General features: G+C 37.3%; 1 protein-coding gene across 3 annotated transcripts; it reads right to left on the bottom strand.

The window, feature by feature from the left end:
* Positions 1 to 51: 51 nt before the first annotated feature.
* Positions 52 to 26,941, bottom strand: LOC128237073 (uncharacterized). Of its 3 annotated transcripts, none has more exons than XM_052952268.1 (13): positions 26,840 to 26,930; positions 24,883 to 25,061; positions 24,602 to 24,665; positions 20,851 to 20,979; positions 17,922 to 18,032; positions 12,475 to 12,617; positions 10,658 to 10,859; positions 9,683 to 9,819; positions 8,414 to 8,584; positions 7,321 to 7,460; positions 6,728 to 6,791; positions 5,887 to 6,350; positions 52 to 1,616 (listed from the first exon to the last, which is right to left on the bottom strand). In XM_052952268.1, the coding sequence occupies exons 2-13, from the start codon at positions 25,033 to 25,035 to the stop codon at positions 1,253 to 1,255; spliced, it is 2,142 nt and encodes a 713-aa protein (XP_052808228.1). In that variant the 5' UTR covers positions 25,036 to 25,061; positions 26,840 to 26,930; the 3' UTR covers positions 52 to 1,252. The 3 variants fall into 3 exon arrangements, with proteins under 3 accessions (XP_052808228.1, XP_052808227.1, XP_052808230.1); XM_052952267.1 differs by having other exon boundaries at positions 55 to 1,616; positions 26,866 to 26,941; XM_052952270.1 differs by having other exon boundaries at positions 62 to 1,616; positions 8,414 to 8,560; positions 26,866 to 26,941.

Here is a 26,941-nt window from a genome sequence, read left to right as displayed (position 1 = left end):
TTTAAGAATTTTAAATATGAAGTAACACTAAATGACGCATGTTCTATATTTTGTATCAATGCCAATTCAAACCAGTACAAGGCAATGCCATTGATTAATTTGCACCAAAACTAACAACGTAATGCATGGTATGTGCTATTAGAAATAAATCAAAACTTGTGTTTTTAAAGCTGCACTTCCAAATAAGATTCACCGCAATTAAGACAATTGTTTTAATACACCACAATGGAAGAATACATGTTGGAAAAAGTAGTTCTTATGAAGCATATCCTGTTTAATTTGAAAGGAAGGTTCTGCAAACACCGTATTTCTACCTTATGAGACAATAGAAGATAGCATTAAATCTTTTAGCATTCACCAATCATTTAATATTTTGGCGTTTTTAGCTATTAAATACTCAGTTAGAATCTTGTTATCATTATTCAAATTAAAATTTTCCATTAATGTATTATGAAGTTAGTAGTTAAAGGTTTATCACTCAAAATGTATGTTTGTTATGCATTCGTATGTATTGATATTGAATAAGAGTGTCACTTTAACAATTCTTAACAATAAACCATTAAAAAAGTTCAAGAACATTCAAGTACTTCCTACTGCTTATTGTAATCAAATCTACCAATTAAACCGCTTAGTGGACACTTTTTTAACAGCTATAGTTTGCACAAAGAAACATTTGGAAAACACATTACTGTATACAATAATACACATGTAAAACATTCAATACTGATAGGGCTTGCAAGACTCATTCAAAGTGATTGGTTCCTATAGACAATGCAGGTATTCATACTGATCAGTGGCGATAAACGTCCTGTGACATGCCAGGTAGTAGTTTCACCATCAGGAAGAAAACACAAAACCTGGTCTTTCTCATCCATTCATAAAGTGAGTATTCAAAAACGTTCTGAATTGTGAAAATACTTTAAATAGACGCACAGAACTGTGAAAGAGTCAGGTTTTCAAATAAGGATTATTAAAAAAAGTGCTAACAATGGGACTTAAATCTTTTTATAACTTCTTTGCTAACATTAAACTTAAGAAAGAAAATAACATCACAATGGGGGAAATGAATGCAAAATCGGATAGTTTTTCAGATTTGTGAACTTTGTTCCTACTTTGCTTCAAAATAAAAATGTAGTCTTTTTAGACAAAATTCAGCAACTTTTTAGGAAGAGAGAAAAATTGGTCCTATTAAGCAGTATTTAAACAAATTTGATATAATAAAGTAATGTTCAAGCATTAATTTTATTTAGTATTAGACTTTAAAGCATGATTTCAACTCAGTTGAAAGTCTTCTAAAATGAGCAGCATCCTTACTTTTCTTTAAAGAGTCCAGAATATTAGAAGTCATTTCATACAGTTCACACTCTAGTTCGAGTGATGTTCCATGAAGGCCAGCAAGCTTATTTTCACCAGAATTCAACTTAGCACTACTCCCTTTAGTGACATTCAGTTTTTCAATACTATTGTCATCCCTAAGCGTAGAATCCGTGTCAGACATCTTTTTTCCGTTTGCTCCAGGCTCCTGGATTTTCCTTCGTTTAGACTGAGGCTCTGAGGATGAACCCATCACTGCCCGCATCTTCTGTCTGCGCATGTCTGATATACTCTGTATGGCCCTGTTATAGTGAAAGTGAATGGTTGTTAATGATTCTGACACACAATCAGGGCAAGATGTGTAGGCACAGCGCTATGTCAGAGTACCACATGAAAGACCTCTTTATCTAAGCAACAACCTGAATTAAACAAGAGTGGTCACAGTATGTGACGAATGCCCCCGAATGTGACATTGACCTATGAACAAGGTCAGTATGCTCTATGTCGTTATATGCAGCATTCCATTGTGAATAAACACTAAGTGTGACCTTGACCTAAGAAATAGGGACACAGATCTTGCACGCGACACGTCGTCTTGGTATGCAGAACACATGTGGCAAGTTATTTTAAAATCTGTCCATACAAGGAAAAGTTACAGCCCGGACACGACAATCTATACTCTATGTCATTATATGCAGCATTCCATTCGGAATAAACACCTAAGTGTGACCTTGACCTTAGAAGTAGGGACACGGTTCTTGCACGCGACACGTCGTCTTGGTATGTCGAACACATGTGGCAAGTTATTTTAAAATCTGTCCATTCAAGGGAAAGTTACAGCCCGGACACGACAACCTATACTCTATGTCCTTATATGCAGAATTCCATTGAGAATAAACACCTAAGTGTGACCTTGACCTTAGAGGTAGGGACACAAGTTTTGCACACGACACTTCTTCTTGATATGCCGAACACATGTGGCAAGTTATTTTAAAATCTGTCCATACAAGGGAAAGTTACAGCCCGGACACGACAACCTATACTCTATGTCCTTATATGCAGCATTCCATTGTGAATAAACACCTAAGTGTGACCTTGACCTTAGAGGTAGGGACACGGTTCTTGCACGCGACACGTCATCTTGGTATGCCGAACATATGTGGCAAGTTATTTTAAAATCTGTCCATACAAGAAAAAGTTACAGCCCGGACACGACAATCTATACTCTATGTCATTATATGCAGCATTCCATTCGGAATAAACACCTCAGTGTGACCTTGACCTTAGAAGTAGGGACACGGTTCTTGCACGCGACACGTCGTCTTGGTATGTCGAACACATGTGGCAAGTTATTTTAAAATCTGTCCATTCAAGGGAAAGTTACAGCCCGGACACGACAACCTATACTCTATGTCCTTATATGCAGCATTCCATTGAGAATAAACACCTAAGTGTGACCTTGACCTAAGAGGTAGGGACACAAGTTTTGCACACGACACTTCTTTTTGATATGCCGAACACATGTGGCAAGTTATTTTAAAATCTGTCCATACAAGGGAAAGTTACAGCCCGGACACGACAACCTATACTCTATGTCCTTATATGCAGCATTCCATTGTGAATAAACACCTAAGTGTGACCTTGACCTTAGAGGTAGGGACACGGTTCTTGCACGCGACACGTCATCTTGGTATGCCGAACATATGTGGCAAGTTATTTTAAAATCTGTCCATACAAGGGAAAGTTACAGCCCGGAAACGACAACCAATACTCTATGTCCTTATATGCAGCATGCCATTGTGAATAAACACCAAGTGTGACCGTGACCTAAGAGGTAGGGACACTGGTCTTGCACGGGACACGTCGTCTTGGTATGCCGAACACATGTGGCAAGTTATTTTAAAATCTGTCCATACAGGGAAAGTTACAGCCCGGACACGACAATCTATACTCTATGTCCTTATATGCAGCATTCCATTGTGAACTAGAAATGTGTCCATAGGACACGGATGCCCCCACTTCGATTTTTTGTCACAGAAAATAAGCCATAATGATTATTCAGGATAATCTGCACAAGGGCAAATTCTTTTCAAAAATAAGATCGGATAAGATATTTTTTAAGTATTGTTGGGAAATAAAGGGCCCTAACTCCTAAATGATTAAAGCGATTTCCATGGCTATCGAACTTGATCAAGGTATTATGGTCACAAACATGTGTTAAAAGTTTGGTGAGGATTGGACAAACAGTTTTCAAGAATTAGATCGGAAACAATCTTCGGGACGTATTTTTCAAGTCTTTTTTTGCAAATAAAGGGCCGTAACTCCTAAATGACAAAAGCGATTTCCATGGCTATCGAACTTGATCAAGATATTATGGTCACAATCATTTATGTAAAGTTTGGTGAGGATTGGACACATACTTTTCAAGAATTAGATTGGAAACATATATTTTTGAAGTACTTTTGGCAAAAAAGGGCCGTAACTCCTAAATGACTAAAGCGATTTCCATGACTATCGAACTTGATCAAGATATTATGGTCACAAACATGTGTTTAAAGTTTGGTGAGGATTGGACAAACGGTTTTCAAGAATTAGATCGGAAACAATCTTCGGGACGTACGTACGTACAGACAGACAGACAGACAGACAGACAGACAGACAGACGTACGGACAAGGGCAACCCTATATGCCGCAACTTTGTGGGGGCATAATAAACACCTAAGTGTGACCTTGACCTTAGAGGTAGGGACACGGTTCTTGCACGCGACACGTCATCTTGGTATGCCGAACACATGTGGCAAGTTATTTTAAAATCTGTCCATACAAGGGAAAGTTACAGCCCGGACACGACAACCTATAATCTATGTCCTTATATGCAGCATGCCATTGGGAATAAACACTTAAGTGTGACCTTGACCTTAGAGGTAGGGACACGGTTCTTGCACGCGACACGTCGTCTTGGTATGCCAAACACATGTGGCAAGTTATTTTAAAATCTGTCCATACAAGGGAAAGTTACAGCCCGGACACGACAACCTATAATCTATGTCTTTATATGCAGCATTCCTTTGGGAATAAACACCTAAGTGTGACCTTGACCTTAGAGGTAGGGACACAAGTTTTGCACACGACACTTCTTCTTGATATGCCGAACACATGTTGCAAGGTATTTTAAAATCTGTCCATACAAGGGAAAGTTACAGCCCGGACATGACAACCTATACTCTATGTCCTTATATGCAGCATGCCATTGGGAATAAACACCTAAGTGTGACCTTTACCTTAGAGGTAGGGACACGGTTCTTGCACGCGACATGTCGTCTTGGTATGCCGAACACATGTGGCAAGTTATTTTAAAATCTGTCCATAATATTCTGAGTTATTGAGTCGGACGGACGGACGGTGCGATTTTAATATGCCCACCTTCGGGGGCATAAAAAGTGTGATTGGTCAAAAATAGAATGTTAACCAACAGAAAAAGAGGGGAAAGTTAAAGCAGCACCTCCATAAGAGTCCACCGAAATTTCTCAGCAGTTATACTATGCATCAACCTGGCTACAATTTCTTGCAACTTCTTAAGCCTATATTTCTGTTAGCCAAAATAAATACTTCAATTTGATTTTGATAAATGAAAAATGGTTGATAGCTATTTTCATACAGACAATTTCTTTTTAAAGTCAACAATTTAAATAAATATAGATGATAGGCATATAATAGATAAATAAAAACAGTGAGCTAAGATTACATGTAGTCCTGTTATAAGGTTTGAGAAATTAGGGCCTGAATTCAAATAGAGCTTAGGTGAAACTTGGAGGCCATTTTGGTGAAAACTGTCAAGTGAAATCATGTGAAAAATGAATTTCAGGAGGTAACTTAAAGATTTGGTGAAAAATCACATTAAAAGTAATAGAGGAAGTGATACTTAAAAACATATCCCTGACATCAACTGTATAGAGCAATGAAAATTTACTCATAAAATGAGACTTAAAATCCTCTTGCCATCAAGAAAGAAAAAGGAAAGAACAATCTTGTTTATTAAAATTAAAAAAAAAAACCTACAAGCACATGCCACAAATGTAGATTATAATTTTTAAACTTAGTGTACTGAGTCTGTGACTAGCCCTTGAGTAAAACACTTAAAACTTCCTGTTTTATGGGAATAGTACTTTACTTCATTCATAGACCAGGGAACATGTATTGAATAAGAGTTGAATCACACTTGAGGTCAAAGGGAGAAAACTGTGTAACTGACTCACTTAATTGTTGTCACTAGATAATTATAAACATTTTTTTTTTAAACCCGACATTTTTATAAAAAGCTTTAAAATTTACAAAATAATTAGAATAACCAATTTACTACTATAAAGTCTCCTAACAACTATCTAAAATTTCAAACTATTTAGACCTTTATATATATATATATATATAAAGCTCTTCTATCTGGTAATGCTTGGATCTTCAGTACAGGTACATAATCCCATATCATAATAATAAGAGCTTTTTATCTAAGGTTAATTGATAAATCATCATTTCGTTATTTTATTATTCTATCACTTATCTTGTGAAACCTACCTTTTCAAACAGATCAATGCATCTTCTATTTTCCCAATCTTGTGCAAGGCCAAAGCCTTAAACTTCAAGGCCACAACATCAGTATCGCCATGGTGACATTCAGAGGCACGATCTTCTGAATACTTCCTCTTCAAAGACTGACCAGAGCAACTGGTCTCCATCTCCTCACCATTGTTAGACAAATCTTCATTATTTTTACTATTTTGACTAAATTTTTTGTTCACAACTCTTTTATTATAAACAAAATCTATCACATCTTCAGCACGAGGCAACTCATCTGTGAATTCTCCACTATGGCTTGACCCTTGACTCGGATCATAGGTGGTATCCATGGAGACTGTGTTTCCATGGTAACAAGCAAGGGCGTGGTCACATAGCTTCAGGCAGTCTTTGTATTTACCAGATCCTAGTGTAGCTTCCATAGTCTCATGATACAGTTGTAAAACTGGCGGCAAATCTTCGCTCTGGAAAATGATGCATCAGTTTAAGATATCCTGTGCAGAAGTAAGTGAACTTTAGTTGCCTGGTGACCATATATTATTTTGGCATCGTTTGAAATGGTTTTATGTGAAGAAAATAACAAGAGGTCCATAAGAGCGTATGCTCTCCTGGCATGACCTTTTTTGGTTATATACTGAACTCACATTCCAAGGGAAGCAATCAGTGAAAAATATGTTTCACAAAGGGCAAAGTATCAAAAATTACTCTTGTTGCAATGCTGTCATTTCTTATGCTATGTTCAGGTATATACTGTGGCAATGGAGGTGTCTTTTCCCTACATTTACTTTGTACATTACTTATACTAATATTTATTTCTTCTGTACAATGCAAGCATACTAACTTGAACAGTTCCTGTCCTCAGATGTTGTAGAAGTATCGTGTATTTTTCTGCAGCCACATCAAACCTACATAGACACACAAAATAAAACTTTACCTGACATGGAACAGTTTAAAATTAAATAACATGATCACTGGCTGATCTTGTAAAATGCTAGCCAGCCTTTTTACTCCACCTATCTCATTCATGATAAGGCTCTTCCTTCTTTGATTTCAGTATTAAACATTAAACCCTCCCTCGGGTCTTTTATTATAATCCCTGTCTATTTACATTACACATCTAAGCAAATACAGTACACTTTACTTTCTAATAACTATAAGCACAGGTGAAATATAAAATGTTGTCTAAATATAAAGAATGCTTTGATCAAGCTGTACACCCCCACCTCCCTACCCACATAAAATACAAATATATGTATGCACTGACTGATTTTGATCTAGCTGAGACACTAAATGTGTCGAACTTTTTGAGCTGTATAGAAGAGCAGTTTGTCTACAAATCAAAATCATTGAGGATAACACTACTTGACGCAATTTTCTAAATTGTCTGTGGAAATCTTTTCCTTCTTTTTAAAGTCTAGCTTGATCACTGCCTACTTGTGCAGCTTGAGTGCCCTGCTGGCCAGAGTGTACAAGGCTGTGGGGTAGGTGATATCTTCATCCTCAAAGTCTACCAGAGACAGGACGTCCACACCACTTGTCACTTGCAATCCTGGGCTGTCCCGCATCTCCAAGGCCTAACATGATAAAGCAGTTAAAGTTATAATATGTGCCAGTATTATTGTTTTAGAGTATGTACTGCTAATCCATGCTTCTTAGAATCCCCTTGGTTTATTATGCTCCCAGTTGGGAGTCTAAGAAAAGTCCATAGCAAAATTCAAAAGCCTCTTAATTTCAGACACACTTTAACAGAGTCATGAAAGCCATAACTTTAACTTAAGCTATAACAGTGTGTGTATACCAGGTGATAAATTACATCATGTATGCTACATTGGAAGGCAACCTTTTGCTTAAAATAAAGACTTGAATCAAAGATAACTTTTCTTTTACTACACCATTTTCAATAAAACAAAGGGCAGTCTATGCTGCTTTAAGAGCCACGCCATTGTTTTATTACCGAAGTTTGATAAGGTGATTAGTTTCATGAAGCACTTAAACAAAACTATTTCCAAAATAATGTTTTAAAGGCTTGTCGAAGTGTTTTAAGAAACTAAACTCTCAATCAAACTCTTGCTAAAGACCAAAGGCGGGGCTCCATATGCCACAACTTAAAATCAGGCTATAACATAGTCATGAAAGCCACAACTTGACATTAGCTATAACTGAGTCATGAATACCACAATACCTTAGGCGATAGCATACAGGGTCAAGAAAGCCACAACTTTAACTTAGGTGATAACAGAGTCAAGAAAGCCACAACTTTAACTTTGGCAATAACAGAATCAAGATAGGTTTGCTATCTATACCAAATAATCCAATTAGCTTCACTGTTCTTAGATCCAATTAAGACCTATATATGAATACCACGTTTGGCCAAAGATATTTTCCTACAACTTTTTTTTTGACAAAAAGGTATTTTGCATTTGAATAGAAGGATGGAAGTACATTTACTTGAAATAAATACAAAGGAAATATGCAAGTACTTCCTTCTATACGTGAGTTAAAAGATGTAATTTCTAACTATGCTGACCATTGTGAGAAGGTTAAGGCACTCTAGTTCCATATCGTTATCTCCAAAACTGCTGTACTGTAGGGCAGTTGTGTACAGTGGCCGTAGGAAGCTGAAATCAGCACACATGGCCTCACGGAACATTGCTAGACCTAGTGGCCTCTTGTCCTGGAACACAGCAACAGGACAAGTCTAAACAACAGTTATTCACTAGAATAAAACACTCTAAACGGGTCACTCTAGGGTCAGCAAGTAGTGGCTGAAGGCTTTTCAAGAACATGGCTTGTTAAACAACTACATATAACTAAATGCCAATGGAAACATTTTGAAAAATATGTTAAAAGAGCTGTGACACAGGCATAATGCTCTTCCATGCAATTGCAACACAGAATAACATGGAGTTGAAGGAAAAGGAGATAATTATTATGTATTTTAATGACATAGCATTTGGATATGTTCTTCTAGGAACTGTAAATTAGTATAGGTGCGCCTTTTAATTTATCATCTACTCAATTCATCAATGTATCAAGAGTACTCATTTCATCTTTTGACCTCTAAGAATGACCTTGACATCTGAGGTCTTGTGCATAACACATCGCCTCATCATGGCAAGTTTTTGTTTAAATCATTTGTAAAAGATACAGCCTGGACAAGGTTTAGACAAGACTGGTCCTATCAACAGTACTCATACATTTAACCTCTTAAGTGTGAACTTGACCATTGAGGTACATACCTGGGACTTGTGCATGACACACCACCTCATCATGGAGAACCTTGATTGCAAGTTTAAAAAAATATAAATCCTAAAATTATAGTCAAGATACATTCAGGACAAGGTTCAGTCTGGACGGATGCACTTACTGCAAACATGCACATACAAGGAACTGCCATTGTGACAGCTTTGTCATGTTCACTGCATTCAGGCTCACAAATATATATCTATATAGCTAGGTTTTATTTATATATGTATAAAACTCAATTTATCTGATTGTGTATTCAAGTGCAAGCTTACAAATTCCTACAAGATACGGAAGCAATGTTGGGTTACAATGCAATGATCATGAAATAACGCATTATCCTTATCATACTTGTTCATAAAGTTTAATGTGCCAAAGTGGTCTTGTGATGTACAAGAAACAGTACCTGCTTGAAGCTCACTTATCTAGCCACCAACCAAATGTGCCCAAGGTTGGGGATTGAACCTCTACATCTTTGTGAGCAGCAAAATGCCAACCCCACATTAAATTGTTATGTATTGTATTTTATGTTAGAAAAGCTACCATTTCTTACAAGTTTAGCGAAGCAGAGTCCAATAAGGAAATGTACACGAGCCCTGAGTCTGGGGGTGGCAGGGGGCTGGGAGCGGACAATCTCCATCAGCGTCGAAATACCCTCTGTGTACTGTCCCAGCTTGTAGCTAGCAAACCCTGTAATATGCACACTGGACAATCAGGAAGTGTACAGAAGCAGGGGCTGGGAGCGGAAATCTCCATCTCTATCAATGTATAAATCCATCAAAATATACTCTGTGTACTGTCCAAACTTGTAGCTAGCAAAACCTGTAATATTTACACTGCACAATTAGGAAAGGTTTGTGGGCTGGCAGGGGCTGGGAGGAGACAATCACCACAAGCATAGAGATATCCTCTGTTTACTGCTAGCAAACCCTGTAATATGTACACTGGAAAGGTACAGAAGTCCTGCACCAAGGGATGGCAGGGGGCTGGGAACAAACACTCTTTATAAGAGTTGAGAAATCCTCTGTGTTATGCACTAAAATGAAAAACTCTGAAATAAACATATGGTACATTAAGAAAGTGTATACCGTACACATGTTCAATCATCAGGGTGGAAATATACCCTGTATATTGTCCTAACTTGTACAAACCATTGTGGTAAATGAATACACTGAAAAAGTCACCATTCATCATTGAATTACTTCTTAAAGGGATGATAGAGCCTTTATGTCTATGGATGTTGTCAGCTTGTCACCTCACATTTAATATATGACTTAAGTGTTTTAGGTACATTTGTCTAACTAGGTAAAGAAAATGCACCTGACACACAATGCTTATCAATTAGTATTAAAACTATTTACTCCAATCACATACACAAAGATGCTCTATTTTTTAAATGCCTGAAAATTTTGTTTTTAATAATAAAAGATATTTAGATGTTTTCTGCCGCAAATACGTTTGAAAGTTTTAACTGCATTAAATTGAGTTTTAAACAGTCAACAACTAGATTAACAAAAAACATCAGAACCTGATAAGAACTTGACAGATGGGGCGAGATGTTGATCCTTGACTGTGTCCAGTACACTGACCACCAGGTCATACCTAGTATTGCCTGACAGACTGACTACCCACAGGACACTGGAAAGGGGTCCCTCCAGGCCTGGGGTCACTGGCAGCTGGATATGGTCTGCATACAATGGGAAGGTCAGCACTGGATAGTCACCTGTCACCTGAAAACAGTCATATCATGGTTAAGGGTGGTGATGGCAAAGTGGTAAGTGGTACGTGTAGCCCAAGAGTCACAGACAACTAGGTGTGGTTATGGTCAAGTAGTTAGTGATTCTAATCACAGGATCACAAATAGCTGGAAGTGGTTAAAATGTCAAGTAGTTGGTAGATAGTTTCTTAGGGTCACCGATACTAGGTGTGTTAATGGCCAGGTAGTTAGTTTATTGTTTTATCGTAATTTTAATACTGTAGGATGCTTACCCGTATATTCAGGGAGGATTAAGTATTTGTCGTAAATCATTCAGGTCACTTTGAGATTGCCATGTTTAAATCATGGTGTATCAATTTTAACAATCACAAATATGGCATTAGCCACAAGATGTCAATAAACATGGACTTGGTGATTCAAATTATTTCTCCATAACATTGTTCCTCAGTAACATAATCGATGTACTGCATGGGTGAAAATAATGTTAGAATGTATTCTCTGTCTGTGGCTTGCAGATATGATTTAGTTTTGTTGCATTGGTATGTAGTTCTGACTTTTTATGGACAAATCTTGTCTAACACGCATTGTACATTTGATTGTTATACCTCAGCCCTTTGAACATTTTGAAACTATGAATGAACATAAAAAAGTTCAAAATGATCTAAACATCCAATTGACTGGTTTTGCAAATACCCTGGATGTTGATCGGCTGTACAAACAGGAATAAATGAATGAAATTAATAAAACATGAGAAAAAAAGAGATAAAAAAGAAAAGAAATAAAACATGGCTCAGAAAATAAGTATCATCAATATCTTATACAAATTCTAGGGCAAGCTGATTATGTTGATAGTCCGATACATTGCAACATAGTGCCACCATGAAGGGGAAATGGTTTTGGAGTTTTAAGCGACACAAGTTCACATTATTTAAATATTGCATGGCTTCCAGTGTGAGAGTACATATTGTCAACATGAGGGATATACTGTTAACTTACCTGAGGCGAAGCCAAGGGTTACAGTATTTACCTGAATGTTGACAATATGTACTGTTACACTGGAAGCCATGCAATAGTTATTTTATTATACTGAACACAGTTACATTTATATACATATATAAAGATGTTTCACAATTACACAACTCTCAAGTTTAATCAATTTATTCTGTAATTATTGTTTGTTTTCATTAGTTGTCATTTTGCTGCAAATGTCATTAAGAAATAATGCAAACACCAGAGGTTACCAGACTTACAACACATTTTAATAAACGCTTACCACCTCAGACTTGGGAAACCAAAAAGTGGCTATTTTTAGCATGCTATGTGACAGCATCATGTCAACCGGTCAAAACGGTACTGTCAGTGTGTGACAGTACGAAATTGCCCATGATGGGTATGTGAGAAATTAACATGGGCAGGTCACGTGAGGTATAATAAACTGTAATACTTACTGACAGATGAACGCATGGACAGACAAGCGAAAATCAATATGTCTCCCCCTCCGATTTTTGTTTGGGGCATGAATAAGAACATTATCATTACACAAATTATAACTGTTTGGGTAATTATCAGCACATGCATGTTCCTGGATGATCTATAAAACTATTTACGCAATGAGATTACTACTATACCAGAAAATCTGTCTTGTTTATTGCATCAGCTAGGGTATGTAGAAGTTGTTCAGCCTCTGTATGATTGTTGATCCGTGTCTCCTGTATACACCACAGCCATACACACCGAGCCAACAAACAACACACTGGCATGTATCCACATGCTGGAATACACAGATAGGGCTTACGTCAATGATAGTTAAATCCAACAACCAGTGCTGTAATAAGTGTGGCTTTCATGATGAAGACATTTTTAGGCAATAACTATAAAAATACCATATACGCATGGTTGAATATTTGAAGAAAGAAATAGCATTAACAGAATAACATCCTGTGGCCATGGTTCTGCAAAGGCTCTAACTTCAACAGGTAAAGCCCTAGTTAAAAAAGTTCAATAAGAGAAAGACAAGCATACGGGTACTATAGTATCTATTGTTCAAATTAATTACAGTAGACAATGACAATAGTGTTTAATGTTAATGCCTGGTGACCATTTAATTATAATGTTTGTATCATTTGAAAAGGTACTGCTTTCTGATTACAAATATGTTAAATGAATACTTGAAAATACATCACAGATAAAGAAATTGCAGTTTGTAGTGTGTTTTTTTTATTCAAACAAAAATCAGACATGAGCAAAAATATAACGAAATCTTTCAAAGCCAAACAATATTGACTGTAAATTAATTGTTGGTATAATCTTTACCAATGTTTTCATTACTCACAAAACCCTTCAAAATGATACCAAATAATCATCATTGTACATCTAAAACCTTATAATACATGCATTAAGACCATTTAATATGACTTGATAACTGGGGGAAGAAACTCCGGTAATATGAAGTTGAAGTCGGTGTACCAACCGGTAAATGATTGGATTCATATCTGACAAATTAAACTACAACTATGAGACTACCTCACCTTTTTGAAATTCTCCATTTGAGAAGGGATAACATGCCAGTTGAAACAAAAGCATGGCGGAGCCAACATATTTTCTGTTGCTGTTTTTCAGTAAAAAAGATAGCATAACTAACCAATTATTCAAGCTAGAAGTATGGGCCTTTTTGTACTACCAGTACTATCATATGTGTATTGGCTTTTGCAACACAACTTCCAAGTTTCATATGAGAATCTATAATGGTTTTTGTATAATAGCAATGATTTTTGTGATGTGTAACCTCGACTTAAAAAGGAAGACAACAACACCAAGGCTATAACAATACCTCGATCTTAACTTATGACTAGCTGAATATAAATAGATCACATCATATGCTTCCCTCCTAATCCTCAAGCAGTAAAATCACCCAAATATATCTGATGCAACCCCTATTGCCATCAGATATTGTCAGATCAGCCCAAATCACACCTGTAGAAAGAGACCCAAACACACCTTATGCGACCCCTATTCCCATAAGACATCGTAGGATCAGACCGCGACCCCTATTCCCATAAGACATTGTAGAAAGAGACCCAAACATACTTGATGGCTGATGTGACCCCTATTGCCAGAAGACATTGGATGAACAGACCGTGACCCCTATTCCCATAAGACATTGTAGAAAGAGACCCAAACATACCTGATGGCTGATGTGACCCCTATTGCCAGAAGACATTGGATGATCAGACCGTGACCCCTATTCCCATAAGACATTGTAGAAAGAGACCCAAACATACCTGATGCAACCTCTATTCCTATAATACATTGTAGAATCAGACCCAAACATACCTGATGCGACCCCTATTGCCATAATACATTGTAGAAAGAGACCCAAACATACCTGATGCAACCTCTTTTGCCATAATACATTGTAGAATCAGACCCAAACATACCTGATGCGACCTCTTTTGCCATAATACATTGTAGAATCAGACCCAAACATACCTGATGCAACCTCTATTGCCATAAGACATTGTAGAATCAGACCCAAACATACCTGATGCGACCTCTATTGCCATAATACATTGTAGAATCAGACCCAAACATACCTGATGCGACCCCTATTGCCATAATACATTGTAGAATCAGACCCAAACATACCTGATGCAACCTCTACTGCCATAAGACATTGTAGAATCAGACCCAAACATACCTGATGCAACCTCTATTGCCATAAGACATTGTAGAATCAGACCCAAACATACCTGATGCAACCTCTATTGCCATAAGACATTGTAGAATCAGACCCAAACATACCTGATGCAACCTCTATTGCCATAAGACATTGTAGAATCAGACCCAAACATACCTGATGCAACCTCTATTGCCATAAGACATTGTAGAATCAGACCCGAACATACCTGATGCAACCTCTATTGCCATAAGACATTGCAGAATCAGACCCAAACATACCTGATGCAACCTCTATTGCCATAAGACATTGCAGAATCAGACCCAAACATACCTGATGCAACCTCTATTGCCATAAGACATTGCAGAATCAGACCCAAACATACCTGATGCAACCTCTATTGCCATAAGACATTGTAGAATCAGACCCAAACATACCTGATGCAACCTCTATTGCCATAAGACATTGTAGAATCAGACCCAAACATACCTGATGCAACCTCTATTGCCATAAGACATTGCAGAATCAGACCCAAACATACCTGATGCGACCTCTATTGCCATAATACATTGTAGAAAGAGACCCAAACATACCTGATGCGACCTCTATTGCCATAAGACATTGCAGAATCAGACCCAAACATACCTGATGCAACCTCTATTGCCATAAGACATTGTAGAATCAGACCCAAACATACCTGATGCAACCTCTATTGCCATAAGACATTGTAGAATCAGACCCAAACATACCTGATGCAACCTCTATTGCCATAAGACATTGTAGAATCAGACCCAAACATACCTGATGCAACCTCTATTGCCATAAGACATTGCAGAATCAGACCCAAACATACCTGATGCAACCTCTATTGCCATAAGACATTGCAGAATCAGACCCAAACATACCTGATGCAACCTCTATTGCCTTAAGACATTGCAGAATCAGACCAAAACATACCTGATGCAACCTCTATTGCCATAAGACATTGCAGAATCAGACCCAAACATACCTGATGCAACCTCTATTGCCATAAGACATTGCAGAATCAGACCCAAACATACCTGATGCAACCTCTATTGCCATAAGACATTGCAGAATCAGACCCAAACATACCTGATGCAACCTCTATTGCCATAAGACATTGCAGAATCAGACCCAAACATACCTGATGCAACCTCTATTGCCATAAGACATTGCAGAATCAGACCCAAACATACCTGATGCAACCTCTATTGCCATAATACATTGTAGAAAGAGACCCGAACATACCTGATGCGACCTATATTGCCATAATACATTGTAGAAAGAGACCCAAACATACCTGATGCGACCCCTATTGCCATAATACATTGTAGATTCAGACCCAAACATACCTGATGCAACCTCTACTGCCATAAGACATTGTAGAATCAGACCCAAACATACCTGATGCAACCTCTATTGCCATAAGACATTGTAGAATCAGACCCAAACATACCTGATGCAACCTCTATTGCCATAAGACATTGTAGAATCAGACCCAAACATACCTGATGCAACCTCTATTGCCATAAGACATTGTAGAATCAGACCCAAACATACCTGATGCAACCTCTATTGCCATAAGACATTGTAGAATCAGACCCAAACATACCTGATGCAACCTCTATTGCCATAAGACATTGTAGAAAGAGACCCGAACATACCTAATGCAACCTCTATTGCCATAATACATTGTAGAATCAGACCCGAACATACCTGATGCGACCTCTATTGCCATAAGACATGTAGAAAGAGACCCAAACATACCTGATGCAACCTCTATTGCCATAATACATTGTAGAATCAGACCCAAACATACCTGATGCGACCTCTATTGCCATAATACATTGTAGAAAGAGACCCGAACATACCTGATGCAACCTCCATTCCCATAATACATTGTAGAAAGAGACCCAAACATACCTGATGCGACCTCTATTGCCATAAGACATTGTAGAATCAGACCCAAACATACCTGATGCAACCTCTATTGCCATAAGACATTGTAGAATCAGACCCAAACATACCTGATGCAACCTCTATTGCCATAAGACATTGTAGAATCAGACCCAAACATACCTGATGCAACCTCTATTGCCATAAGACATTGCAGAATCAGACCCAAACATACCTGATGCAACCTCTATTGCCATAAGACATTGCAGAATCAGACCCAAACATACCTGATGCAACCTCTATTGCCATAAGACATTGCAGAATCAGACCCAAACATACCTGATGCAACCTCTATTGCCATAAGACATTGCAGAATCAGACCCAAACATACCTGATGCAACCTCTATTGCCATAAGACATTGCAGAATCAGACCCAAACATACCTGATGCAACCTCTATTGCCATAAGACATTGCAGAATCAGACCCAAACATACCTGATGCAACCTCTATTGCCATAAGACATTGCAGAATCAGACCCAAACATACCTGATGCAACCTCTATTGCCATAAGACATTGCAGAATCAGACCCAAACATACCTGATGCAACCTCTATTGCCATAATACATTGTAGAAAGAGACCCAAACATACCTGATGCGACCTCTATTGCCATAATACATTGTAGAAAGAGACCCAAACATACCTGATGCGACCCCTATTGCCATAATACATTGTAGATTCAGACCCAAACATACCTGATGCAACCTCTACTGCCATAAGACATTGTAGAATCAGACCCAAACATACCTGATGCAACCTCTATTGCCATAAGACATTGTAGAATCAGACCCAAACATACCTGATGCAACCTCTATTGCCATAAGACATTGTAGAATCAGACCCAAACATACCTGATGCAACCTCTATTGCCATAAGACATTGTAGAATCAGACCCAAACATACCTGATGCAACCTCTATTGCCATAAGACATTGTAGAATCAGACCCAAACATACCTGATGCAACCTCTATTGCCATAAGACATTGTAGAAAGAGACCCAAACATACCTAATGCAACCTCTATTGCCATAATACATTGTAGAATCAGACCCGAACATACCTGATGCGACCTCTATTGCCATAAGACATGTAGAAAGAGACCCAAACATACCTGATGCAACCTCTATTGCCATAATACATTGTAGAATCAGACCCAAACATACCTGATGCGACCTCTATTGCCATAATACATTGTAGAAAGAGACCCGAACATACCTGATGCAACCTCCATTCCCATAATACATTGTAGAATCAGACCCAAACATACCTGATGCGACCTCTTTTGCCATAAGACATTGTAGAATCAGACCCAAACATACCTGACGCGACCTCTATTGCCATAAGACATTGTAGAATCAGACCCAAACATACCTGATGCAACCTCTATTGCCATAAGACATTGCAGAATCAGACCCAAACATACCTGATGCAACCTCTATTGCCTTTAGACATTGTCGGATCAGACCCACACAAGCAGATTTCTCATCACAGTCGTAATTGAGCTTTGTTTTTCTGGGGTGGAATACTCTGCACACTGAAACAAAATATACAAATGGTTTACAAACAAATTGATCATTTCTTTTACATTTTGTTAAATTCACTAGATCTTGAATGGTTTGATTACAGGAAAATAATGACTGATCAGAGCCAGATGGAGCATGGGCATGCACCACCAAACCAGGGTTGTTATGGCTGAGCACACAAAAACAACATCATGTAACTTACAATAACTTCTGTTTTTAAGTTTCATTTCACTTACTGCTGACCAACAAATTTCAAACTTTTTTTATTTACTGGTATAAAAAGCCAGTAACTTGATCCAGAAGAGACTTGCATATTACCACACAAAAGTAGTGGCTATGGTTATACTGTAATACTTAGAGGATATTTGTTAGTTTCACAGTAAGAATGTGCACCAAAAGCTACTTTTCAAAAGTGGCTTTGCTAGATGTTCAAGAGAAATATTTAAATTTGTTGGTGTAAACAAGGTGAAATACATTACAATCTCAGAGTGAAACAAACAATTATATTTTTTTTTTAAATAATAAAGAGAAAAATGAATGAATGTTTCCAAAAAATAACCATTTATATGCTTATAAATTATCAAGATATAGTCCAACGCTTTTTTTCGAATGAAGGGGCCATCTTGGCCTTAGGCTTATAGTATAATTTTCATGGTACTCCAGACATCTCTATAATAAAAGCGCAATAACTCTTGGTTGACTTAAGCCAATGACCAAAAGGCTGGCCTACTTGAGCTGAAACTATAATATGTCCTGGGTTTTTTTACATCTACATTTGTAAAAACGGAGCATGGAGTTCTGCATGGAACCATTTTTATTAAAGGAATCTGGAAGAGGCCAGCCCAAGGAATATTCCTGTGAAGTTTGGTTAAAACTGTCCCAGTGGTTTAAAAGAAGGTGTTGGAATGAAAACATTAATGATGGACCATGATGTACAATAGATCGCATTGAGCACAAATGCTGTACACTTTTGCCCAGGTGAGCTAAAAAAAACTTTAAACACCTGCTTAAACTTTTTTGAGAGATGGACCAGTGGTCCACTAACTTTGAAAACAAACTAGACCTGAACAATACTGAACTAGACCAAAGCATAAAACACATTATAATAATGGCATAATAATTGTATATTATACAAAAAGGTGTTCAAAAAATAAATTAACATTCAAACTTATACTTAGATTAACAGTACCATTATTTCTAATTCACAAATTTCTGTAAGCATTTGCATGCGCTTAGCATAAATTTAACAAGGATTTCAAAAGCATTTTGCCAATACAATTAAGTAGCTATGATACCTAAATGTCTAGATTTTAACCTAAGGACAATCAATTCTATAATTTCAAACAATACAATGAAAACAAAAATCGCTTATTAATTAATTGTTCAATATTTTGCTTTCATCTGCCATGTGTTAAGTAAATGTTTTTCCCCGCTTGCAGTTTATGCCCTGTGCAGCAACAAGAATACAAAACAAACTTTGACCGAACACAACATGACCAATCCGGCCAGCTAGCCTCGAAAATAGCTAGACCAGACCAACAAGTGAATGTGAATGGCATGAAACACACTTCAAATAAGATTCATTAACTTCTGTCTATCAGTTACGTACATGTAGTAATGGCTCAGGAAAGATGGAAGAACCAAAAGATGGGGAAAGACAATGACAAATCTATTACCTCTGCTGAAAACTTTGGTTTGGGATAACAAAAAGTTTTAACACTTTGTTAGCCTAATCTATCAGAATTATTTTTTTTGAATTTTTTTTGCTTAATTCAAAAGCTGAGTAAACTGTTTTTTTTAAACTGATAAACATGTGTACCATTTTTTATAATCAATTGTACCTGTCATAAATTATCCTCCAGACACATTTTGGCAAATTCTATCCAAAACATCTTCAAAAATGTATAAAATTGTTAGTTTGGTGGATCTTGACCTGTATTCAGGGTGTACCAAAAATCCTTAAAATCCAGTTACCCCTTCATGAGTTATTGTCCGGGCACTGGAATTTTGACAATTTCTAAGTTGAAAAGAGACCATAACTCAAAATTGGTTTATTACCAAAGTTGAACATGAGCTGAGAGATTAAAGGGCCTTTCTCTCCTTCATATTTCAGCAGTCAGTTTTATTTCATATAATATATCAGAAGTGCAAACAAGAGATCTATTTGTTATTAAATATTGAAAAAAATGAGACAGAAGAGGCTTGTTGTGTTTACCAAAAATCATTTAAATCTGTCAACCCTTTTATGAGTTACCTCCAGACAACAGCAACCACATGACTGACAAACCCATCAATAAGCTCACTCAGACATATCCCACATGGTCAAAACAACAAAAATGTTCTTAAGTTCATGTAAAATTGCAAATATGTCACTAAAAAGTTTTCATTGTCACAATGCTCTATGCATATTTTTTACTTAAAGCTGAACCTCTCACAGATGAATAAATGTCTGGAAACCAGCGATAAAGGACTGCTTACAAAAGATCAGACCACAGTTTTCAAATTTACAATAAAAAATGTTTTAAGCTGAAAACCTCATTTATCTTAAGCATTACTAATGCTTTTAGCCATAAAACATAATTTTCGAACATAAATATCAAAACTGCGCTGTCAAATTTCTCGTAACAGTCAATTTGTGAGAGCCCAGCTTTAACCTATTTCATTCTGAGACCCAGTTAGATATGATTACCTGGGCATTTTCCAATAACTGATAAGCCATCAGACTATATATGATCCTTGTGCTGTATAAACATAAATAACTTCTTTATTATTGGTACAAGACCCAATGAAGATTACATGTGAATGTGCCCCTTATCTACATGTATCTACCTCTGATTAGGCTCCTATGCCACAGTTTAAGGTGACGGCAGGCTGGGATGGCATGTACCAAGGAGAGGTATGTGTGATTATACAAGGAGGCCAGCTCCACGGTCAGCACACCCACTCTGGCAGGGACGCCTAAAACAAGCAGTCAAACAATAGTCATTTCAAAAAGCTTTACCAGCTTATGTGTTATTGTATCTTGCCTACCTCTCTCTAAGTGTCAGCCATCACTTTACATTTATTTCATTGTTATTTAGGTAACAGTCAATACTGTTGTCCCAAGGTGCCAAGGTGTAGACCTATCGGCCTCGGGGCAAGATTTAGATTTAGATGTCACCTCCACACCAAGGAACAACAGTGCTTTTCTATACAAATAGTAAACAACTGATTTATAAGGTTTAAAAACCTTTATTTAAACAATGTTAAAAACAATCAAAACTAGAAATGTGTCCATAGGACACGGATGCCCCCACTTCGATTTTTTGTCACAGAAAATAAGCCATAATGATTATTCAGGATAATCTGAGGGCCCTAACTCCTAAATGATTAAAGCGATTTCCATGGCTATCGAACTTGATCAAGATATTATGGTCACAAACATGTGTTAAAAGTTTGGTGAGGATTGGACAAACAGTTTTCAAGAATTAGATCGGAAACAATCTTCGGGACATATTTTTCAAGTCTTTTTTTGCAAATAAAGGGCCGTAACTCCTAAATGACAAAAGCGATTTCCATGGCTATCGAACTTGATCAAGATATTATGGTCACAATCATGTATGTAAAGTTTGGTGAGGATTGGACACATACTTTTCAAGAATTAGATTGGAAACATATATTTTTGAAGTATTTTTGGCAAAAAAGGGCCGTAACTCCTAAATGACTAAAGCGATTTCCATGACTATCGAACTTGATCAAGATATTATGGTCACAAACATGTCTTTAAAGTTTGGTGAGGATTGGACAAACGGTTTTCAAGAATTAGATCGGAAACAATCTTCGGGAATTTTTGGCAAAAAAGGGCCGTAACTCCTAAATGACTAAAGCGATTTCCATGACTATCGAACTTGATCAAGATATTATGGTCACAAACATGTGTTTAAAGTTTGGTGAGGATTGGACAAACGGTTTTCAAGAATTAGATCGGAAACAATCTTCAGGACGTACGTACGTACGTACGTACGTACGTACGTACGGACAAGGGCAACCCTATATGCCGCCACTTTGTGGGGGCATAAAAACGTTAATGATATGCTGTCTAAAAATAAAATTTGGAAATTCCAATAACGTCATAATGCAAGAGAGAAACAGTTCATATCGAGAGGCGGACACCACTTCACCACCAGCACGATCAGCAATGCTATGATTTAAAAACATCAAATAGATGTCTGCTGGTGGATGATTTTTCAAATGAGTCAGTAGAATAACTAGATGTCTGCTGGTGGATGATTTTTCAAATGAGTAGAATAACTCAATTTGAACATTTTTTGAAAACAGTTTCCAACAGTCATTTCTAAAGCAAAGCTTCTTTTGTATATTTCAAAATATAAACAAAAGCATCATTATTACAAATATCAAAGTTTCATGAGGCAAAAGACGGAAACAGATCATTAGACAGCTGGCCCCTGAGTGTTAAACATTAAAGGTAAGTATAACTCCAAATGTCTCTCAACTTAAATGCTTGACGACATGCCTTAGCAGGTAAACTGAGCTGAAAAGGTCCAGTCATTCTCTACTTAGAAATTATAACACTTTAAACAAGAGGGCCATGATGGCCCTAAATCGCTCACCTGAGTAAAAGAGTTTAACCTTTGTTATCAATATAGCTTGATATTTATTCTCAAAGAATATTGAAAAACATACTGGTCAAACATGTTGCCTGGATATTCACTGACAGGACTTGTAACTGTTGCTTGCACACTGACAGGACTTGTCACAGTTTCCTGCACACTGACAGGACTTGGTGATTGATTGCACACTGACAGGATTTTGTTCAGCTGTCTGCACACTGACAGGACTTAATGATTGACTGCACACTGACAAAATTTGAGTGTCATACCTGCACACTGACAGGACTTTGTTCAGTTGCCTGCACAGTGACAGGACTTGATCATTGACTGCACACTGACAGCACTTGGTACAGAAACCTGCATATTGGCAGGACTTTTTCAATTGCCTGCACACTGACAGGACTTTGTTCAATTGCTTGCACACTGACAGGACTTCGTTCAATTGCCTGCACACTGACAAAACTTTGTTAAATTGCTTGCACACTGAAAGAACTTTTAGTACAAATACACAAACAACAAACAGTGTACCATCCAATAAAATTAATAAACTGCCTTAAGCTCTAAAAATCAAATATCAGAACACATTCAGCACCTTCAACTAATATTATCGTTTCTTCCATCTAGGACAAAATCTTCTTCCTTCAAATGTTAAGAATCAATGTAAGGCTTATTCGCTATCCACACAGAAGATAAGACTGCAGCTTAGAATAATCTACATGAAGTTTACAATAATCTACATGAAGTTCAATGGAAAAGTCTGATTATTAAATTTATCATTAAGTAAAAATGAAATTTCTTCTAAAGAATAAAGTGTATAATAATTATTTGAATCTATGAACCTAAAAAAAACAATAATTACCTTAGAAGTGACTATGTTGAAGACTTAATAAAATTTAAAATCTATTCCCTTGTTACTAAAAATAGAAAGTAGTGGAATTTCCTAAATAAAGGGAGACCATATAGCAAGACTTGCTGCCCTTGCTTCAAGAGTCAACTTTACATAACTATCAGATTATAACAAAATGTATTTATAATGAACTTGTAACCCACGGGGTGAGGCCAATTTTTCTCCAGGGGCATAATTTGAATAAACATGGTAGATAACCAATACACAATGTTACACATCAAAGATTTCAGCACTAGGCCTCATAGTATTTGCCAAAAAAAGTTTTGGAATTTTTCGTTTAGGCTGCCATGGCAACAAGAGATCTGCATGGAACTTATTTCTTTGAACAATTTTGAAAATGCAACAACTAAGGATCACTCCTATGAAGTTTCATTAAAATTGTCCAAGGGGTTTAGGAGAAGATGATGATTATAACCAATTATTGACCCTTTTCCTTTAGGTTGCCATGGCAACCAGAGTTCTGCATGGAATTCATTTCTTTGAATGATTTTGAAAAAGCACCATCCAAGGAACATTCCTATGAAGTTTCATTAAAATTGTTCAAGGGGTTTAGGAGAAGATGATGGTTATAATCAATTGTTGACGCTTTTCCTTTAGGTTGCCATGGCAACCATAGTTCTGAATGGAATTCATTTCTTTGAACAATTTTGAAAAAGCACCAACCAAGGATCATTCCTATGAAGTTTCATTAATATTGTCCAAGGGGCTTAGGAGAAGATGATGATTATAACCAATTGTTGACGTTTTCCTTAAGGTTGCCATGGCAACCAGAGTTCTGCATGGAACTCATTTCTTTGAACAATTTTGAAAAAGCACCAACCAAGGATCATTCCTATGAAGTTTCATCAAAATTGGAATAGGAGAAGAAGATGATTATAACCAATTGTTGACGCCGAATGACGGACGACAGACGATGGACGACAGACATAGACCAATCACAATAGCTCACCTTGAGCACTTTGTGCTCAGGTGAGCTAAAAACACTTCTGTGTTGTCAAGGACATTTAAGGCTACATGTCAGTATCTATCATCATTCCAGGTGACTCAATGATCCAGTATATACCAGCACAGTTCTGTAGACAGTTTTCAAACTTCCACTTGAACAGATCAGCGTCAGAAGATGTTCTCTAAAACAAAACAAAAAACCTTGACAGATAACAAAATAAAGTCTAAATTTCAGCTGACGGTTTCCGAGCCATTTATTCCAGATTTTCAGACAACACATAAAAGTTTCCCAACAAAAAAACCAATAAGAAATGCCCGAAATGGGACTTGATTCCATTTGTGTGAAACATTAGAGAGGATCATGAGCATATACATCTTTTACCCTAATTGTGTATTAACCTGTGCTTTCAGTTGTATGTAAGCAAGGACAGCAGCATTGTTCTCAGTGGCCAGTTGTGTGGTAAGATCTGTTGTGTGCCCAGTTATGTTGGTCAGCTGGTCACTAGCAGCAGCAAACTGACCATTATCAAACAAATCCAATAGACAGGACATCTCTATTAAGTATTACATGGTCATCCCTGCAGAATAAAAACAAAACATTAAAGACTTCCCAGGATTTAACACTACAGACATTTTAGAAGTGACATCAACTGTTGAAATGAAGGAAGTCCCTTCTTGAAATTAGTTGTTCTTTCCAACTTGTCTTTTCTTTCTTATTGGTGCTTGTGAGGGCTTAATATAAAGCAGACTGAGCAGTATTTGCTTGTTCTTCCAAAAACTGACACACTGTAACAGTATGGCATCAAGGGCTTTTACGTTCTTTATATTTTAAAAGGATGTCTTTAAAGACATGAAATAAAATAATCATAAAATCATAAACACTAAAACAGTGCATGAAATGCTTCAAGTATAAAACATTGGGACGAAATGTTTTAAGCATGAATCATGACGAAATTTGAGTTCCGTTTTGCAGTAATAGTGATAGATTTATGATATCTTTAAGTTATGCGGTTTGAATTGATGATACCAAAGCAGGATAATACACTTTTTATCTGGAAAACTTTGGTAAAATTAGCTGGTAATTGGTTTGTCGAGTAGTATGTTTTTGCATCTTGGTTTTGAAATTGCATAAGAATATCAGGTCACCCAAGCTTCTCAATCCACCCAGGTGGGCTTGACATGTGATAAAAAATAGTGCAAAACCTAAATTAGTCTAAAATGCAACAACTACATATGCAGACCTAGTATGTAGATAGTGAAAAGAACAAGAATGTTTGTGCTGTTAAAAAAGATAAAAAAAATATCTGTACTGCGTAAGGGATGTGTGGCAATGTAGCCAGTGCTGCCCAAACACAATGGCAGTGTCAACACTGACTACATGTACCGAGTGAATTCCACTCGACAATAGTGCGAGGAAAAAATTGAGTATTTGATGGAGTCTGTTGATGAGTGTGGTATCTGATACGTCAAATGATAAAAAAGTTTAGAATTTCATTGATATGGCGTCATGTATTCAGAGTCTGTAATATCGACTAATCCATAATGAATGTTATAAAAGAGTCTAAAATGGCTGGTCTGTCTTCTTCTTTCAAGTGATTCCCAGTTCAGTTGGTTCATAATGCACCAGTCAATTGTAACTACGCCCCCCCCCCCCCCAGGTCCGGGGGTAAACGGGGGGATAGCCGGGGAAATGGGTAATGTTTTTACCTTTCAGGTGGCCCCGCAGTGCCGGTTGAATGCAGTGGTTTTGAAGAGCGGGAAATGGGCCTAACCTAAGGTCCCGTGGGTGTGGTGGCATTTGGCGGGGGTTTTACCATTAGTTCATCCCCTCAGGGCAGAGATTTTAGCCGGGGTTGCCTGGACCGAAAGTCAAAGTCCCCGGTATTCCCCGGACCTGGGGGAGCCGTGGTTACAATTGACTGCTGCATGATGTCTGTTACAATTCTCAGAGCTTTTTTGTAGTTGTTTGTAACATATCTAACCAACTGAGCAAACCAGGTGGCTGGTTCTTAGCCATACAGTATTTTTAGTTAATGTATTTTTGGGGGAGGGGCGTGGTCATATGGGTGTGGTATAACGACACGCCCTGCCTCTGTGGGCTATGTGACAGAAATAATTCGGCCCAACTATGTGTCGTTTACACAGTGATTTGGAGGGAATGTGCTGAATTTTGACTTCTACAAAATTTAGTGCCATTATACCTAAAATAGATATTTTTTCTTCAGATTCATCAAAGGGGTCACTCATACCAACTACGTATCTAGCATAAATACCTATGAATTACGGCACTTTTACAAAGTCAGAAAATCTCGATTTGTCTAAATAAATTTAACAAAGTGAAAACAAATGTACTTACAATTACTTTCGAAACCTTTACCTTACCTAGACTTTAGGCCTGGAAATAAGCTTATAATATTATTACATAGCCAACTTGATGATTAGAATTTCCCGGGATATG

The sequence above is a fragment of the Mya arenaria genome, chromosome 6 (assembly GCF_026914265.1).
Source record: "Mya arenaria isolate MELC-2E11 chromosome 6, ASM2691426v1".
Classification (NCBI taxonomy): Eukaryota; Metazoa; Mollusca; class Bivalvia; order Myida; family Myidae; genus Mya; species Mya arenaria.
This window is presented reverse-complemented; position numbering and strand designations above follow the sequence as displayed.